This window comes from Miscanthus floridulus, chromosome 4 (genome assembly GCF_019320115.1).
Source record: "Miscanthus floridulus cultivar M001 chromosome 4, ASM1932011v1, whole genome shotgun sequence".
Classification (NCBI taxonomy): Eukaryota; Viridiplantae; Streptophyta; class Magnoliopsida; order Poales; family Poaceae; genus Miscanthus; species Miscanthus floridulus.
The window spans coordinates 27,114,512-27,135,799 of record NC_089583.1 but is presented as its reverse complement, the minus strand read 5'-3'; the positions used below and the strand labels follow the sequence as shown (position 1 = coordinate 27,135,799).

Genomic DNA, 21,288 nt, shown 5'->3' with positions numbered 1-21,288 from the left:
ATTTGCAAGGAACAAAAGGCCTTATGATGACGTATAGAAGATCTGATTCACTCCATATAGTGGGGTATTCAGATTCTGATTATGCGGGAGATGATAAAAAATCCATGTCTGGATATGTATTCACTCTCACAGGGGGAGCTATTTCATGGAAAAGCTCAAAGCAAACCGTCACTACATCGTCCACAATGTATGCCGAGTTTGTAGCATATTATGAGGCAACGGGGCAGGTGAACTGGTTAAAGAAGTTCATACCTGGTTTGAAGGTGGTTGACGACATCTATAGACCACTAAAGTTATACTGCGATAATAATCCAGTAGTACAGTATGCTCACAACAATAAGTCAAGTGGTGCTGCCAAACACATTGACATAAAGTATTATGTTGTGAAAGATAAAGTCTGGGATCAAGTCATAAGTCTTGAGCATATAAGTACAGTAAAGATGCTCACGGATCCGCTTACAAAAGGCTTACCACCCAATGTATTCAGAGAACATGTAGTCGGCATGGGTTTAAGGGAAAGCCTATAATTCCTGGACAAAAGAAGGCCCAAAGATAAGTATATATTTTAGAACAGAGTAGTGTGTTGTAGCTGTTAAATCTATTGGCAATGGACCGTGACAATGAGACATGCTCTATGCGCTAATCTATAATGGAATGAACAAAAGTAAAGAATATGAAAGTGAAAGATGGAAAGAGATCAAGGGGGAGATTGTTAGATTGATCTCTAACCTAACTGGACCCAACGGTCCAGTTGGGCCTTTGATTTGCGCCCTGATCAGGGGCGCCCAACCCACCATGGCTGGAGGACCCCTGTCACCCTGCGCTATATAAAGAGGTGGGGGCCGGTGGCTCTAATCACGAGGTTGACCTGAGCCAACCTCCCCACCGACAAAACAATAAACCCGATCTAAGTGAGGGGCACAGCCAGTGACGGGAAGTCCCTCCACCGCTGCACTGCGTCGCCGTCGATCTTCACCGACCGTCGCTGCCCGTGCGCAGACATCATCAACGAACCCGATGGCGTCCGCTGAACCTTCCCCCTCCACGGTGTCAGGTTCACCACCATCTCCCTACCCTCTCTGTCTCTCGCTAGTTCGTTCTATACATGCTTAGGATGTACTGTGTCTCCCTTTTATATCGTATAGAATAAGCTATGGCTAGATCTATGATACAACGGTTACAACACTTGGCTCCGGCGACGGCGATGGCTGTGCTTATCGACTCTGGCTGGGCGTGTGGAGGAGGGAGGCCGAAAGGTGAGGGAAGGAGCTCAGTGCGACGAGTGGCTGCGGTGCTTGGCCTCGGGCCGAGGTGCAGCCTCATCGACACCTTGCTGCCTCCTCGTGGTTCTCGTCGACACCCTGTTGACTGACGCTGAAATTTAGCTCGCGTAGATGCTTATGATAAGATATTGGGAGAGAAGTTCTGAATAAGCTCAAGCGAATGGAATGTCCACGGTGAGCTCGCCGGCCCCTTTTATAGCCGGAGCTAAGGCGGTTCGTGGAGAAATATCTCCGGCGACCGTTGTGCTCGTTCTGTACGGCCGCGGCAAGGTGTCGACGAAATTCGCGGAGTGGATAAGATCGATGAGGAAGACGACGATGGAGAAAGGTGGTTGCGCACAGTGAGGTCGCCGATATTTTCTTCGCGGGGAGACGACGACACGGCGCGGACGCGGCGTGCACTGGGCTGGGCTGCTCTCTGCCGAGCTAGGAACGGCACTGGGCTAGGCCCATTCGGCGAGAGGGAGGGGTACACAGAAGAGAGTTTCCTATTCTTTTTGTAATTAATAGTTCCTAGAAAATCAAGAAAAGAAATAAAATACTTTTGTATTTCTAGATATTTCAAAGAAAAGAAATTATTCAAAATGTGATTGAGAAGAGAAAGGAAGGGGAATAAACCATGTAATGAGATGGCTTTTATAAAACCCTAAGAAAAGAATGCATTGTCCAGAAAAACGAAAGAAAGGATTTGTTGTGCATGGAATTGGAAATTCAGTGAATACTTTTGGTGCCGTAAATAAATTCCAGAAAGCAAACACACAAGCTTTCAAGCAAACATACAAGCATTCAAACAATCACGCAAGCATCCAAGTAACATCTCAAGCACAAATGCATATGGTGAATTTTGATGCAAAGGCTTTTAGAAATATATTTTCAAATCGGTTTTGCAGAAAATAAATGGTCAATGTTTTAATTTGTTGTTAAGTTTTAAAAAATTCAAATTTTTAGAGTTTTTTATTATGATGGAAAATTCAGGGTGTTACAGGCGCCCACGCTGACCTTTTCCGCCTCCATGCCTCTTTCCAAGCACTTCCTTGTCCTCTAAATATTTTCTAAGAATAATATCATTAGGTAGCAATCTATTCACATAATAGCATGGTGATCTGTAAAATCTCTTTCCATTTTCTACCCTATAAATTTGAGATAGGATTATATGTGAACTTATAAAAGTCGTGGAATGTCAAATTCCAAGACAAACTGCTAATTCATTAAGTAGATTTCAATTTCTCCAGAATAAAAGGGTCCCTTACAAAAAAAAAAACAATAGATATAATAATATTACGAGCAGTTGAACCTTGTTGTCCTCTGAAAAATAGAGATTTACACCACTTACCTATTATTATTGTTTGATTCAGTGGATGATCTGACTAATCAAATCGTGAATTACAGTCTAGAATAGTTTGTTGTCCATATATGTCTAGATAAATGTGTCTCGAAACTGTATGCATGTACCAATGTAATTCTCGATGAGGGATAGTACATGAAAAATCAAGAGCCATCATAATCATTAGAGGACAGATCAATTTTTGAAACGTCAGCAACTAACTTGTTATGGACATTAATCAGAGAATAAAATTACATTTTTGTGGATCCACAAGAGATGATGCATGGATAGTATGAAATTAAAGTTATGATACAATTTTGATTAAGAACTAAACCAATCTTATTATAATTGGATTTAGCTGATAATAAATGTGTTTTAAAATTGTATGCATGTACTAATGTAAACCTTGACGAGGACAACGGAAAATCAAGAGTGGTCTCCCTTGATAATCATCAAGGAACAGACAAGTCATTTCGGCAACCAACTTCTTGCCACCTATAATCGGAGATTGGAATTACAAATTTTTGCAGATCCACAAAAGAAGCTGCACGGAGAGTATAGAATTAAATGATATAGTATTAGCTTATATTATAAATGTCATAGTCATCATAAAATAAACTATAGCTTTAAATTTCAAGACAAGAGTAAAACATAAAATATACATGTATCATTTCGGTTGTTGTTTTTCATAAATATTTGATAGTTTTTTCTCCCGTTAACGCACATGATCACATCGTCACGTATGTGGAGATGTTAGGGTTTCTAAGCATCATACATGACGATGTGCTCGAAATCTTTTTAAATTTTTATCATGGCACCCGCATGCGATATCTTGACTTGTCGACAAGTTTCATGAATTTCAGACTCCGTTTTCATTTAATAGAATTTAAAAACTATTTGCTCGCAAGTTCGTGGTCATGTCTCGACGTGAAGATGTGTGAAATTTTTGGTCTGTTTCTGGATACGGCCTCAACTAACACTTACTAACATTAATATCATTTTTGCATTCATGAATTGCCATTATTCGACACACTTGCAGTTCAAATTTGCATTTGTCGAAAAAATTCAAAGAAATTAAATAAACTAAAGAAATATAGAAAAATTTCATAAAATTGTGCCAACTTTCAACATGTAGTCTCATTTTATGTAGGGAGGCTCGATAAAAAGTTTGAAGACCAAAATTGAAAAAAAAATAAATAAGTTTGCCTAGTGTGCCAGCTAGACACTAGGCAAACTGGCCTCTTTGCCTAGCGTCTCATGGAAGACACTAGGCAAACTTATTTTTTATAGTGTTTGCCTAGTGTTGGGTTATCGACGATCGGCAAAGTTAATTTTCAGTTTATATTGTTTGAGTGTTTTTTTTGTTTTAAAAAAATTCATAGGTGTACTGCTACGGCTCTTGGGCCTTTTTGTTCCAGCAAATCACGCTGTAAGTGGGCCTTTCTCACTTAGCCCGATGTCACTCGCGCTCCTATGCCGTTGAATGAAAACCGATGGTCAAGATGCATCAGGATAGGAATAAAAGTCGAGAACCCTAACCATTCCCTCTCATTTCTCTATTCCCCGCAGCCGCCGCACTTCCTCAGACGCTCCTCCTCCACCCCACGTTTCAGGAGTCTGAGAACCCAACCCTAACCACCACTCACCAGTCTCCCAGTGTCTCGAGCAACCGCCGTAGCATGCCGCCGCCGCCGGCGATCTGCATTGCGCCGACATAGATCCGGCCATGGAGGTCGTAGATCGGGCCTTCTCCAATCGCCTCTGGCTTGGGGAGGCTGCAAGGCACCATGGCCGGCCTTCGGTCGTCTCCGGCCAAGTCCCGTTGCCGGGGCCGGCCTCCTCTCCGCTCCTCGTCAAGCTCAGGGCGGCGCGGTGTTGTGGCCACCGTCCTCAGAGGAGTACGTGAGATCACCGCCGTGGTACGCGCCAGGCCCGTCCTGTTCTTACTCGGCAGTCCGTCGCAAGGCTTGGTGTAGCCGTTCTCGCGTGGTCCCGTGCGCAGCCTGGCGTGACCTGTGGAAATCCACAGTGGCGAAGCTCGTGCTCGGATCTGAGAGGGGGAAAAGGGGATGGAGTTCACGGAGGCATGCAAGCAACCATGCTCCTCCCCTGACTCGCCGTCTAGTGCGCCATCTCACTGAAGGTCCGCCGCCTCGCTTCCTGTTGTCCGTCGATCCGTCTGCCTGTCTATTTTTTGTGTTAACACCAGATGCTGCAGGCTTCGGCTACCACTGCCTCTTGGATTGGGGTCCAGACCGGTGAAAACGCCTCGAGGCTGAGCCGTGGGCCGTGGCAGCGTGCTGTTCCTGTGCCTGATGCTGCTCTTTCAAGCTGCCAAATGGGAGAAGCAGCCAAGTAAGCAGGTGCTCCTGATTTCCCCAATCTCCGTGACGGCATGGCACATTTTTGTTGGAATATCCTTTTGTAATGTTGATTGGTCATCTTGCTTTCTTAAATAATATGGTACTAAATTGCAGTATGTGCTATAAGTCCATCTTGCCGTATATAACAGTACAGCTATAAAATATTATGTTTGCTGAAGTTATTTATTTGGCACTGGGGCATAAGCCTGAATGCAACTTTGATTGGCATGTGAATAGCTAGCTTCTCTAATAGAATAACTGTGTTACCGAATAGCTAACTTTTCTGTGTGCTATTATTTAAAAAAAACTTTAGCAATCATTGATAAGTCTATGCTAATTAAAATTGTTCATTCATTCCTATGTGAGATGTAGCAGCCGTCTTGAATGCAGTTCACAAGTTTTTTGAATGTTCATTCATACTGTGTGTTGAGATGTAGCAGCCCTCTTAGTTCACAAGTTTTCTGATTAAAGACAGTTTTGGTTAATCGATTTTGTTTACTAACTCTGCATATGGTTGCACTATCAGCCGTGAATGTTTCTGAGATAATCTAAATTTTCTTTACCATATATTAGTTCTAAAAAATATTTGAGTCTGGATTTGTTTCTTTAATATGATGGCCACATTATTACCCTAGAATGTAATAGATCTTGTCCATTATTTTATGTGATATGAAACTACAAATGGTGTATCCTTTACGTTGTTTTCCCATATGTTAGTGCCCTGGAGGTTGATGTTTATTGCTGCACAATTTGTGATGCTGGTTTTTTGATGTTCGAATTTTCGTCAACTGGATGTCATAAATCTTAAGTTGTGACATTAATTCCATATATTTTGACATAAATAGAATGTCAAAAAACCACACATGTCTTATAGTGTTTAACATTGGGGGTCAAATGTTGTAGGCCCAACTGCTAGAAGAAAGGAGGCTTCGCGAGGAGATAGAAGCGAGGGCGGTGGAAGAGCGGGAGGCCCAACGACAGAGGATAGAGGAGCTGGTGGGGTTCATGTCCACTCTTGGCGCCGCTATGGGGTGGACCATGCCAGCTAGCCTAGTCTTGCCACTTCCTCAAGCAGCTACTCCTGTGAGTACCAATATATTACTTATTATGTTCCAACCTGACATAGGGCACACTAGAAAAAATATGCAATCTCAAACATACAATATGGTGTTGGTGGTGACGGCGGTTGTTGTTGTGGTGTGGTGGTGGCAGTTGTGGTGTTCGGGTGGTGGTGGTGTTGGTGGCGGTGTATTGATATGTATGTTCTTGACGGTCATCGTGCCGTTTGTCTTCTTGCAGGGTTTGGAAACCTCTCCGTGCAGGGGAGGTTCTATCGAAATTTTTTATTGACGGTATCCTTTTCATTTTTTTCAGCATCAATCGGGCATGTCATCGAATCAAATTGGAGGGTTGCCGGCTTCACAGATTGGAGCGTCGCCGGCACCACAGCTTGAGCCGAATCAAGTGGAAGGGTCGTCGGCTTCACAGATTGGAGCGTCGCCGGCACCACAGCTTGAGCCGAATCAAGTGGAAGGGTCACCTGGAGCATCAAACCACGGGCCTCTTCACCCTTGACAATCATCGTGATCAGCTTGTTGTGAACTTTGTTAAGAAATTTGGTTGTGCACTTATGAACTTGTGGCACATTTGGACTTTTGGTATGAACATGTGATATATGTGAACATGTGGTTCTTATTTATGATTCATGTGATATATTTGCGGTGTTTGAATATGATTTATATTTGTGTCGCAAATGGAATAATCAAAAAAAAAATTCAGCTTCTGGTTACTTTGCCTAGTGTCAGGGGTCTGACACTAGGCAAAGGGGCCACACGTGGCACACCTGGGAACATGCTTTGCCTAGTGTCAGAAAACTAACACTAGGCAAAGTAGCCAGTTTGCCTAGTGTCGGAGGCCTGACACTAGGCAAAGCTTGGCATATTTGCCTAGTGTAGGTGGCCTGACACTAGGCAAAGCTTGACATATTTGCCTAGTGTCGGACGCCTGGCACTAGGCAAATCTTGCATACTTTGCCGAGTGTCTGACCTCCCACACTAGGCAAAACGTCTGTTACTATTTTCACCGTCAGTGGAATACTTTTGCCGAGTGGTGTCCTTGAAACTAGGCAAACACTTTGCCGAGTGTCCGAGGTTTGACACTCGGCAAAGTGCTCTTTGCCTAGTCCGCCTCTGCCGATCCTTGTTTGCCTAGTGTGACACTAGGCAAACTGTTTGCCTAGTGTTTCTAGGCCTTTGCCTAGTGCCTGCGGCACTAGGCAAATCCCGCGATTCTAGTAGTGTGCAGGGTCATGGAAATCCTCTCAATGGATGGCAACTCGTTCCAAGGAAATATACCTGCTACGTTCAAGAACATGGCAGGCTTGACTGTACTTCATTTGACGGACAACAAACTAGATGGAAGCATCCCAGGCAACCTGGCTACCCTTACCAACCTACAGGAGTTGTATCTTGGCCACAACAATTTATCCGGAACAATCCCAGAGCTTTTAGTTTATTCAACATCACTGCTTCATCTAGATTTGTCCTACAACAATTTGCAAGGTGAAGTGCCAAAAGGAGGAGTTTTCAAAAATTTGACTGGACTATCAATTGTTGGTAACAATGCGTTATGCGGGGGGATACCACAACTCCATCTGGCAAAATGCCCAAGCTCTTGTGCAAGAAAGAATGGGAAAGGCGCACCCAAGTTTCTTAGAATAGCAATTCTAGCGATAGGAAGTCTCATCTTGCTTTTTCTGGTTTGGGCTGGATTTCACTACAGAAAGTCCAAGACAGCACCGAAGAAAGATCTGCCACCACAGTTTGCAGAGGTAGAGCTTCCAATAGTTCCATACAATGATATACTGAAAGGAACAGATGGATTTTCAGAATCAAATGTGCTTGGAAAAGGAAGATATGGTACAGTATAAAAGGGCACACTAGAAAATCAAGCCATTGTCATCGTTGTAAAGGTGTTTAATGTCCATCAATCAGGATCCTACAAAAGCTTCTAGGCTGAATGTGAGGCACTAAGAAGAGTGAGGCACCGATGCCTTCTAAAGGTCATTACATGTTGTTCTAGCGTCAACCACCAGGGTCAAGACTTCATAGCACTAGTCTTTGAGTTCATGGCTAATGGCAGCTTAGATAGATGGATCCACTCAAATTTAGAAGGCCAAAATAGACAAGGAGCGCTCAGTCTGTCATAGAGGTTGGATATTGTTGTGGACATTGTGGATGCTTTGGACTATCTTCACAATGGTTGCCAGCCATTGATCATCCATTGTGATCTCAAGCCAAGTAACATTCTTCTCAATCAGGACATGAGAGCTCGAGTTGGAGATTTTGGCATTGCTAGAGTTCTAGATGAAGCAACAAGCAAACATCCTGTGAATTCCAGTAGCACCATAGGAATAAGAGGTTCCATTGGATATATTGCTCCAGGTAACTAAAGTTATTTTATTTCATGCTTCAAATAATAGCATCTATCCCTATTACCTAATCAATATGTGCCACTGCATGGGTTAGTAATTGTTAAAAAACAAGTCAGAAATTCATGGATAATTGGGTTAGAGCTCAACAAAATTGCTTATCTTTGCTCTTTCCCATTTGCTCGTATGCTTGCCTTTAGTTTGAATCTTAGCTTTCGCTATGTGTTGGATATAGAAACTGGCATTCAATGCTTCCCTCAAACATGTACCCATCGTCTGCGACACACATCATGCATTTATACCATAAGTGGATAACTTGGAAAATATATATGGTTACTTTTAAAATAGTTTTTTTTAAAACAGCAGATGCATGCTATTAGATTTAGACTCAGAATTAGTTTAAAATGTTTATAATAACAACACAGGTGGGTTATTTTAAGTTAGTTTTCACAATGTCATATGTTGGTAATTTAAATATACAAGATAGAAAAGGCCATTAAAGAATGTTTTTATAATGGTCAAGAAGTGTAATTTTTTAGAAAGCACAATATACCAAATGCATATTGTCACCACGGGTAACTATAGTATACTGAATTGATGGCTGATGTCTTTTATTTTTGTGAGAACATCTCAGATTTACTTTTAGTTATGGCTTATTGTCTTGTGAGCACTAATGTCGAGGCTCCAATAGGATTATCCAATTGCTAATAGTAAGATGCACATCAAGTAGTCTTTGAGTTTTATACACACACACACACACACACACACACACACACACACACACACACACACACACACACACACACACACACACACACACATATATATATATATATAGACGTACTACTCTGTAGCTGGCCGCAGAATAAGTTATTCTGTGGCCACTTTGAGTTACGATAATTACTATACTAATTTACGAGATTATGGTAACTCACTCATAAGTGATTTACTATAGCATTATGTTAAGTATCATCTTGAATTATAACAACCCATGTATCGTAAATGTATATTGTCATTATCGTAAATTGGTACAAACATTATCGTAAATTAAGGTGGCCATAGAATAAGTTATTCTGTGGCCAGCTGTAGAATAGCCTTATATATATATATATATATATATATATATATATATATATACCTATGTATCCTCATATTTCATTTCACTGCAGAATATGGAGAAGGGCTTGCGGTGTCAACTTCTGGAGATGTGTTTAGTCTTGGCATCACTTTGATCGAGATGTTCACAGGGAAGAGCCAGACAGATGATATGTTTAGAGATGGGATAAGCTTGCATTATTATGCCGAGGCAGCTCTTCCTGACAAGATTATGGAGATAGCAGATTCCAACATCTGGCTGCATGATGGAGTAAACAATAGCAATGATACAAGACATATAACAAGAACCAGGGAATGTTTGTCGGGCGTTATTCAGCTTGGTGTCCTTGGTTCAAAGCAATTGCCCACAGAGCGATTGTCAATGAACGATGCTGCTACAAAGATGCATGCTATCAGAGATAAATATATTTTTACTCAATAATAAAATGGTGTTAGTTCATATTAATCACCACTACCTTATACTATCATGTTTCTCTAAATGTATTGTTGAAGTCTATAATATATTTGCTTATCTTTTTCCAGTAGTAATATCTCCTTCTATTAATATATCTACCCAGGGAGCAACCCCCTCCTGTTATGTAAAAAAGTATACATATTTGATTATTTTGGGGATGAGCTGTACTGCCTGTACATGATTTTTATCAATTTTGTTGTGTTGTCTTTTATCATAGGCTGATAGGCATCATCATTGGTTAAGATGTTGGTGATCCTAAAAGACAATGGATTGTTGGAATCATGCTAGTATAAATGTCACGATGCCATTACACTATTTGTCTGACTTGTTATTACATTTTGCTGTATAATCAAACCATACCACTTTATACATATTTGATAATGTTGACCCCACATATAGTCAATTGTATTTTGGTATTGCCTACAATCCCCTTTTTCTTCCCCTCCTCCGATGCCTCCAGCTTGCCAATGCCCTAACCCACTAATGTGGGCTCAATGATGGTGGCCCTCCCATGCTTTGGAGAGGGACACAAGGCCCGTGTGGAAGTTTTTTTAGAAAGGCAGCAAGAGATCTATTACACCATGTTTACTTCCAGTTCTTGTTCTTAGCATCTAATTATTCTCTCAGCTGATCCTTCAACCTAGCCGGTTCATGTTTTGTTCTTACCGTCTATTAAAGCGTTTTTTTAGGTGTGGGCGTGTGAGTTGATTGTATTGGGAATAGGTCCTATGCCCTCTCCCTCATTTTTTCTCATATCTTAATGAAATGACAGGGAACTCTCCTATGTTGTTTGAGAAAAAAAACGAAAGTTATACTAGATTTATTAACGTTGATATTGGCCTATCTGGTTCATAGGTAGCTGGAGCTGTTGTTGATGCTAGGTTGCCCCTTGAAAAGGTAGCTAAACAAGCAAGGCATGCATCTAAGTTGGTTGGTACAATGGAAGTTGCTCTGTCATGGTGTACAATTCCTGGTAAGGGAACCTCTGATCGTCTAGGTCCAAGATCAAATGGAACTTACTTGTGATGATATGTATTGGGAAAAATTGTAAGTTTACTTGTGATGATCCTCAAGCTGCAGACCGTTGAGATGTAATGTACTACTACTACATAATGTCCCTTGGTAAGATTGTATACATCAATTTTCAGCTGCATCTATTCTTCTAAACATTGGGTGTCTGTCATCTTTGCTAAAGTCCTGCAATGTCCATTCTGCAGGTTGTTGCAACTATGAGATGGCTGCTTTGAGGCCTGCATTTTAAGCAATTGTGAGTACATTTCATGTCTCGATAAAATCTAGTTTACCATGACCTGCACCTTCATTGGTGATTTTCGAATCTTGTTGATTTTGTTATCTGGAAACTACCAATAGAGTATTTTCTCACATACATAATACTCAATTTTGAGTTTAGAAAACCACACAGCTTCCAAAATATGCTCCAGCTACTTTAAAGTTGTGTTGGTGCACTACTGCACAAATAAGATGCATCCACATTATATTACTGATTTTTTTGTTTATTATTCTTATCCATAGTAGTCGTAGTGCTCTGTTCCTATTAATCTTTCCTATTCATAAAAACAAAACAAATAAAACATTTAGTTAATTACAATCAGCAATGATGTAAATTGCAAGTTTCCAGCCCCGCAATTTTTGTGTTGAGGATATGCAATATGTCCCTTTTCCTTGCAGGGGTTGCCTATTAGTAACCATATGCAATTTTAGTGCCTTAGGATTTGCTCTGCAGTCAATTTGTGTTGTTTTGGGTCTGTTATTAGTTTGGTCTGTTATTAGTTTGCTATTGTATATATTGGGGCTGTTGCAGTTCCTTGCATAGATTATTGCAGTTCCAGATTACTGTATTCATCTATATTTGTTGTTGTTATTTTGGGGCTGTTTTACAGAATATCCTTTTAGATTAGTTTAGAGTATTTGTTCATATTAGTTCTAGCAGTTTATATTTCCTTTGAATCATTACTTTGCTTGTGAAATGTTTATTCTATTTTTTCAATAGTTAAAAGGCATATGTGGTATTTATCTTTTATTTAGTACTCGAAATTAATAGTTCACTATGTCTGTGGTGATGCTTGTATTACTAGTGTTTTTTTTCCATTAGCTTTCTCTATTTGTAGTCATGATAGAATTTTGATATTTCTGATACATGGCTAGGAAGAGGCGTCCTAGTTTTGTTGAGATATTGAGCTCTTATGATTTAGAAGGCCAGGATGTTGAAGATGTTCAGTGCTCGCAGTTTCCAAGTGTTGATTCTGATCTCTATCGCTCCATCTCTTGCTCTGGAACTGATTATAACTGTGATGTAAGTGTACTGCATTTGTTTCTAATTTTTGTCCTTTTGTATGTTGGTGCACATAACATGGTTTGGTAATACTGAATTGATAGCTTTGACTCAACATGTTTTTTCCCTCTTGGCATTGTTGCGCAATAGCCTTTTTGAGTTTATGTGGCATGCCTTTCCCTGTAGTAGAATTGTAGGTTCTTTAATCTGGGCGTGGACATTTTTTTAATTTAGGCTTACTATTGAGTGAGAAATGTGACCATTTTCTTTTGTTTCTGCACCTGCCATCTTTTTGACAGTCAGCAAATGACTTGTGTATGGACTTAATCATAGTATGGACTTAATATGTAAGAACTACTAGTATAAGCTTATATCAATATATCATATGCTAGTTCACATGCCTAATGTCAAATATGAAATATCTGTACAATAATTTTCTCTTTTATTTTTGTACATCTTCTTTATGAGCTTACTTATTACTTCTATACTGTTCAACTTAATGGAAGACACTGTATATCTAGTCCATACATTTGGTATTATTGATTGTGCCTGTCAATGGTGTATGTGCACTCGTATGCATGGATATGTTTGTATTATTGTTACTGGGTATTGTAATGAGAAGTGCTGAGCCGACAATTATGATTAGTTTAGTAGAGGGCAGTGATGCATTGTTTATGTTATTTCTGTATGGAGCATGGAGTTGTCATGCCAGTCTTTTCATTGTAGCACTTTCAGTAACCCTAACCCTAATCTCCCCACCCTGCGGAGCTGATATTTTTTTATCTCTAACAGTAGTGTGAGCTTGCTTTTCCTTCCAATTGTTTGTTAGTAATGATTTATGATTTTTTAAATTTGTTGTTTTAAATTTTCATACTGTAGGACTCTTCTTCAAGTGGCAACTCAAGTTTCAATAATGTATTGTACCAGCAATGCTTGAGATATGTATGTATTATTTGAAGCCTATGTCATCACTTCCTGCATGATGACAAACCTGATGACCTACAGGAGCTGGTACATTCGCTCTCATATGTGTAAGTATAGCAAGCAGAGACTCGAAAAAACTTTTGCTAACCTTTGTCTTGTTATGAAACTTTCCTGCTCACAAGCGATTTCCTAGGACTTTATTTTAGGTACCAAAGGAGCACAACAACCATATCAGTTGGTAAGTTTACCTGGGCACCTTTTTTCTCTCTATTTCAAACTCTTATCACCTCCAGGAGCTTTTGTGTATCAGATCTGCTGGAAGTGATTTCCTTGTTTTGCCTGCCTACAGTTGCTCGCATCTGCTATGCACATCTCGCTGCTGCTTAGGTTGGCCAGTTCATAAAGTTTGATGAGATGTTGGAGACGTCCTCCAGCCATGACCGGCACACTTCAGCGAGCATCGTCCCCATCCAGGAGCTATCCCGTCTACATGAGAAAGTGAGTAACTCGATGTTGTTCTGCTGAGCAGGGGAATCTTTCGTGGTTTAACTTTTTGGTGGATGGTTGGGTCTGAACCCTGGTAGTTGTGTCAGGTGGCGGTAAACGCTCCATGAACTTGTTGCGGCACTTGGTGCTTGCCTCGCCCCAGGAAGACTTAACCTGGTAGTAGGATGTTAAATTTTAGTTTTTTAAGCACCGCTGCTACAGTTATGCTTGGGTGGCTATAATGCTAGCATGCCGCAACTATGTTGAGTGGCTTGTTGCAGCACTTGGTGCCTGCCTACCTCAGGAAGACTTGGAACCTGTTAGGGATGTCGTTAAACCAATCTTTTTAAGCGTTGCTGATTTAATTTGAGTTGTTCTGTGTTACATGATTTCCTTGTTCAATCAGAGTTCACAAAACGTCACATCTTGGAAAATATGATCAAGCTACTTTCCAGTTATTTTGGTGTAGTACTGTAGAAATAAGATGCATCCACAATATACTACTGCATATTAAAGTGCTTTGTCACTATTAATACCTGTTGTTGATGAAAACCAAACAAACTAAAAATTTAGTTACATAATTGCAATCACCAACAATGTAAATTGCGGCTATTGGGTACTGCAATTTTAGTTCTCAGTATATGCAATTGTAGTTCTTTTCATTGTAGGACTTTCAATAACTCCAACCATAGTCCCCCAAACTTTTCCTTTGTTTATTGTGATTTGTGCCAGCACAAAGCACATTTTTGTCCTTGTCCTTTCATATAAAAAAATGTTTCTTGTGATTTGTGCTAACATAACTTTTCCTTTGTTTATTGTGATTTTTGTCAGCCCACACCAAAAAAAAATTCTTTGTCCTTCCATAGAAGAAAATTTGTTTCTTGTGATTTGTGTTAACACACCTTGTCCTTTGTTTATTGTGATTTGTGCTAGCACACACTAAATTTTTGTCCTTGTCCTTTCATAGAAAAAATTGTTTGTTGTGATTTGTGCTAACACACCTTGTCCTTTGTTTATTGTGATTTGTGCTAGGACACACATCTTTGTCAATTATGATTTATGGCGACACATTTCATATATTTGTGCTAGCACACACCACATTTTTGTGATTATGTTTTATTGTAATTTGTGCAAATAAAGACCTCAGAAGCTAAGCTCCTCCTTTTTTCTGTAGAAGTTCTGTAATACTAAATTTGAAGCATAGAGATATACCAAAAGGAGAAGAATTCAGTTGCAAACTTTGAAGAACCAAAAAGGATTCTGTTAATTTCTGAATTTTTAGTTAAGTGTGAATGTGTACCCTATATGTTACCATGTTCTGCATGTTACTATGAACCATAGTCTGAATAAGATTGGAGTTACTGTATATTCTTCCTAGTTTCTGAATTTGTTACTGATTAGCTGAGATCGAAACCATCTTGTGATACGATCACAGACTCACTTCCGTGAATCCTTTTTTTAGTTTCATCGGAGGTGGCTCCGGATTGTACTTTGTACTTTGTGAAGCTTTCTTTGTGGAATGCTGGTTATGGAGCCGGTAAACGTAGACTAGTTGAGTGCTTTTAAGTTGTACTTTGTTTGTTTATTTGCTTGTGTGTTTGTGTGTATGTGTGTGGAGGAGGCACAGGTGTGTTAGTGTTACCATGGTTTGCTTGCCTCTAAATCATAATTGATGCACATTCTTTGCTTAAGCTGCAGTTGCCATCATGCCTAATTGAGCTCGGTCCCTCCACTAACAATGACATTGATGAAGCATTTTTGTTTTACCCTGTACTGCTTGTGTATAGCCTCATCCTCCTGTAGTTTTGGATAGCTGGGTTGTCTTGTGGCTGTTGTAGTGGAATAGTAGGAGCTCACATCTTTTAATTGTGTGTTGCATATACGCATACACTATACAAGAAAGTTGTGTTTAGTATCCATTTCTTGATTGCACATTTATAAGTAATAAATTGCACACTTAAAATACTGCAATTATGGTGTTTAACATGTGCAATATTCAGTCTTTATATATAACTTTGGCACTATTTTGTTTTCCTTTTTACATTTGATTAAGCAGGAAAAACATATGTTCAGAAAGCTTGCCTCTGTGGTTGAATCGGTTATTTGCCCCCACATTTTGGGTTCTCTGTTCTGTTTTTGTTTGCCATCTATAGATATTTGTTGACTTGCTGAACGAATATGTGAATATAAATGTTTGCCCACTGTCCAAATTAAACAAAAGGTTTGCTGGTAGCATTTGTCACTGGATAGTACCAAGCATGGAGATGTTTCAACTTTCTGTGCCTTAGTTGTTGTGCCAGCTTGGAATCTAGTTTCTATTTCTCTCTTACGGGAGTCCTGTTTGCTTTTATAGACACCAAGACCTATCCATCTGTTTCCTTTTCCTTGTAGCTTCGCTTCAAGCTTGGGCATGCTTTTGTTATCTCGGGCATCATAGAAGACAAGAAACGGTTTTTACTTCATTTGTATTGGCCTATTGGGTATCATAATGGGAATATGCATAAGAACATGATTTTGTATTTTCTTCTGTTGATCAAATTGTGTGGCCATAGTAGATTGCATAATGGCAAAATTCACCAGTTTTTACACTGATCTGGAATGAATCATGAAATGTGGATCGAAACTAGGAAAAGCACATGCTTTATTTAATTTGAACATTACGCTGACGACATCCAGTACAACAGCTGCCTTTCATACTTGTAGTGTACTGATCAGTCTGGGCAGGACATACTAACTCTTGTGATGAAAGATTACTTTAATTGATGTAACTTCTGAACAGTTATGGAATGAATTATAAAACATGGATTGAAACTAGGTGGAGCAAAGGCTTCCTTTTCATTGGACACTACACTTAGTTTATCAGGTACAGATGGTTTATCTCTTTGTGGCATGTCGATTAGGTTTTGGCGTTTGGTGGGGAAATATGGCTTTGAGGCATTGAGCAGAATAAGAAAATACTTAGGTTGGTGATGTGCATACCTACCATTTTGGGGAAAATCATTGGGGTACTGATGATGTTGGTCTAATTTATAGAAATGCCCTTTTAGATGTTTACGGAGAGTAGGGATACTTTTCATTCAAAAAACCCTTTTGTCCATTTAGGGGAACTGGAATACTTTTTATTCATCTGTGGGGAATCACCACCTGTTCATTGAGGGATACTTCTTATTCACCTATGGTGGAATCACCATCTGTTCACTATTTGAAACTTAACTTACTAGATGGAATCAGCTTTGCTGGCCCTTGAGCATAATTTCAGCAGGCCGAGTTATAACCTGACGTATGTACCTGAGCTCACCATCTGTTGAATAAGCTGTGATGGGAAACTTCTTTTATCGGGCAGAACCTCCTTTCGTCCATCCCTTTTCTTTCCTGTTTCCCCACCCATTCTGCTACTCTAGATTGTCCAATTGGGTGCAAGCCAACATCCTCAATCAATGATATGTACCTGTCCTCTTTCTCAGATTATAGCCTGTGGATTCTGTTTACGAGCTATTGAGGCTTCTTTTGAGGTGGTCAACGAGTACGTTCCTAGGCAGGCAGTATTGTGTTTCATTGTCTGAGACTTAACATTGATTGTCAGCTGCTCACTGGCCATGTGTTTACTCATGCAATTCTTGTGAAGCATCTGCAATTTGAATTTCTTTCTGGTAGTTAGGCACACCTTCTTCCCTACCAGTGGTCAGTATCCCTTGGCTTTTGGATAGCAAATCGGCTTCAAGTTTACAATTAATTAGAGAAGTTACCTGGCTAAGTTCCAGAAAGCATTGTATGGGGCCTGTTAGCCTGCCCAGCACTTCCTCCCTGTGAACAGAATCCTAATTTACACTATGACATGTTCTGATGCTTCTTTAGTTCATTATAATTCTTTACTTTATACAATATCCTTCTAGTATCTTTCTTGTATTATATGTTCATTTTCCAATGGTAGATTTTACAGCTGAAGTGTTGAGGGGATATTTTTGTTGTTTGGTATCTGATGGATGAAATGTTCTAACTCAACGCCTTCAAATGTTACATGATGTTTTTTTATACATATGTTTCGCAATTGAGTTTGCTGATATTCTTTTCAGGAATTTTTCTTGCAAGGCCGATTCATATTTGGACCTGATGTGAGATCCTTGTTTCTCACCATATTCCTCATCCTTGCACCAGTGGTGGTCTTCTGTATATTTGTGGCCAGACATCTTATCAATGACTTTCCTGATCATTGGGGAGTTTCAGTTATGGTCATAGTGATTGTCTTCACAATATACGTAAGTGCTGTTGTGCTTTCCAAACTTTTTCAAGGAATTTTGTGGAAGGTTGTCTGCAGTTAGTTATTTCATATGGCAGTTATAACCATGTTCTCTTGCTTGATAATTGGATGTTCTGGATAAATACGAACTATGGCAGTGTACAGCAAGCAAATTGTTAATACATGGGGTGGTCCAATTTTTTTTATGTTAGTTCACTGCTGTAAATCAACAATATACGTAAGTGCTGTTGTGCTTTCCAAACATGTGCTAGCTTGTGCTAAAACACATGTTTTCTTCTCTCTTGAAAATCATGTGTTATGCAAGCAACCAACAACCATGTGCTAGCTTGTGCTAAAACACATGGTTTTTGCTCTGTTACAAATTGTGTGTTTTGTAGCTAGCAAACAACCATGTGCTACCTTTTGTTGAAACACATGGTTGTTGGCTAGACAGACTCTTACGGAACCCCAAAGCTGTGCTACTCAAGTTTAGCATGCTACAGTTCTCAATATTCCTCACAAAGTCGAAAGAAGCACATAGTGACTGCGGTTGTTGCTGCATCAGTAGCTACATTTTCCATCCTTGTGTTGATGATTCTTGTTACGTTGAGTTGGTCCAAGAGATTTTCAGCAAATGCAAAGATACAACCGACAAGTGGCGGTATTAACATCAGAGCAAATAATCACCCACTTATTTCATACAAAGAGCTATGTCGTGTGACCAACAACTTTGACCAAGCAAACCTCATTGGGTTTGGTAGCTTTGGTTTGGTCTACAAAGCTACACTACATGATGAAACACCAGTGGAGGTCAAAGTGGTAGACCAATCCAAGGTGGGAGCACCGAAGAGCTAGGTTGCAGAGTGTGAGACTCTCAGAAATGTCAGGCACCGCAACCTCATAAAGCTGGTCACGGTTTGCGCAAGTGCTGATTTTGCTAGCAATGACTTCCATGCTGTGGTCTATGTGCTAATGAGCATTGGAAGCCTGGAGGACTGGATCCACCGCCATAAACGCCACCAAGATGGGACCGGGCTCAATGCTGAAGAGGTGCTCAACATCCCGTTCGCTTCGCTGAAAAAACAAGCCAAAACACTGTTCCGGCTGATTTGTTGTGAGAGAGAAACACTGTTCTGGCTAAAAAAAATAAGCTGAAAAAGATGGATTATAAGATAAGCGAACAGAGGCAAGTCATTGATGCTGCCAGCGCGCTGGAGTACATGCAAAATGACTGTGGGGGGCAGGTTGTGCACTGTGACATCAAACCCAGCAATGTGCTGCTGGATGGAGACATGACTGCAAAAGTTAGTGACTTTGGTTTAGCCCGGTTGTTAGCTCCAGTGCAACCAGAACAACAATCAATTTCCAGTATTCATGGAATCAAGGGCTCCATTGGATATATTCCACCTGGTAGTACATTATTCCTCTATACTTCTAATACTCATGCAAAGAAAAGTATTTACTATATATTGTGCATATTGCAACCAGTACTACTCATCATTGTGTTTATATTTCAACCCTAAACCTGTGTTATTCATAATATGGATATGGGAGTAAACCATCAACAAGAGGTGATGTCTACAGCTACGGCGTAATGCTCCTCAAGATGACTGGCAAGAGCCCTCTCGAACAGAGCTTTGGAGCTGAGGGGAAATCAATCTCATAAAATGGGTGCCAGATCATTTCCCCCATCGAACTCACGAAGTAATTGACAAGCGACTCATCCTGAGGAAAACGAACATAACTTGGTAGTTTTAAGAATAGAGAATGAGAAATTTAGAAATCTTATTCTATTACTCTATTTTTGTAGATATTTTATCTAAAAATGGCTAAATCATAGATTTTAGAATTTGGAATCTAATTTTAAATGATCTCTTGGAGCTACTCTTAGACAATATGCACATTAGGGGGCGCAAGCAGCAAAGGCGATTGGGGTGGGACGTGTCGTCGCCCAGTCCAATCATCACTGCTTGTAGGATTGTATATTGGGCAGCATAAGTGGCGTGGCCAGGGCAGGCCCTAAAAATTAGGGGCCCTCCTAATCTGAGCATCTCCAACAGTACCTAAAAAATTCTTCCTAAAATCATTGAGTTTTCCAAGTCCCAAAACGATATTGGAAGCATCAAAGATGGGTTTCTCTAATAGTTTTCTAAAAAAAGCACTCCTAAAAAATAAAAAAACAAACCCAGTGGCATTTTCGTAAATGGCGTCATCTAAAGGTACCAAAAAAAGCATCGTGTGCGTCGCTGCGGTTCGACTGCTCCTCGGACTCGGCGAGGGGCGCGATGTCGGAGCCGACGGGCGCTGACTCGCCGGCCGGCACCAGGACCGTGGCAAGGATGCTGTGCTGCTCGAGCAGTCGAGCTCATCACCGGCCGCCGCGCCATCAACTGCCATGTTCGCTTGACTTATAAGCCGTACTTTTTCAGCCAACGAACATTATTTTTCTCAAACAACAAATCAGCCAGCCAAGTGAACAGGACAAATATCGCCGGCCGTCTGGCAAGCTTTAAAAGGCACAGGGCCGCGTCATCCAATTGCTGTGCAGCGGCACGAGCACGATGGGGCGCGTGGCTGTGGGTGCTCGTGAACGCTGGATTGGTGGTGTCTGAGCTCCGGTTGATTCCGTAGTGGATGCGTCCGTGGGGGCCGGGGAGCTCACGTGGCTTTATGTTGGAGCATGCGTGGCGAGTAGCGGTGTGTCCGGACGCCGGCGATAAGCCTCTGCGGCGAGGAGCGTGCAGTCGATACTGGACGCCCAGGGTGCGGGGCGGATACGCGGACGCGACCGCGCGCGTATCTTTACGCGCAAACAGCTCGGTTTTCCCAAATGCTAAGACATGGGGAAGTGGGATTAGGAGAGGTTAGAGATTGATTTTTTCCAATCTTACTAAAAATCCTAGATTAGGAGAGTATTTTGAGGACTCTTGGAGATGCTCTCAGTAATTAGTGACTAAGCTTAACTAATTTGAGCCCAGTTAGTCTAAGTGTCAGTTACATTTTTTTAGTTCTTTATGCAGCTTACTAGAATCAATGTGCAAACATTCACCAATTATCTACATTGCGATGTTCTAACTCTCGAGTTCACTATGACTACTCGTCTTCCACGTGATAATTCATTATTGGACCCGGCATTGGCATCCACTGACACTCAACGGCCAATGCATACGGCACGATGACAACGAGGAGGCGACACTTGCCATGACGAGTTCCTCCTAGCTGCCACTAGTTGGCCAGTTAGTCCTTCCTGTTGGTATCGACATGACTTCTCAATTTTCATTCTGATCTAACTTTTCAATTAAGATAATAGTGTACTTTCTTGACTAGTAGTTCAATGAATGGTTGAGAAGGTGGTTAAATACCTATTTTATGTAGTTC

At 40.7% G+C, this 21,288-nt stretch overlaps 1 protein-coding gene across 1 annotated transcript; it reads left to right on the top strand.

The window, feature by feature from the left end:
* The first annotated feature begins 7,278 nt into the window (after positions 1 to 7,278).
* Positions 7,279 to 11,231, top strand: LOC136548305 (receptor kinase-like protein Xa21). The gene is made up of 4 exons (XM_066539882.1): positions 7,279 to 7,888; positions 9,570 to 9,766; positions 10,826 to 10,943; positions 11,188 to 11,231. Exons 1-4 carry the CDS (start codon positions 7,279 to 7,281, stop codon positions 11,229 to 11,231), a joined length of 969 nt encoding a protein of 322 aa, XP_066395979.1.
* The last annotated feature ends 10,057 nt before the right edge of the window (positions 11,232 to 21,288 follow it).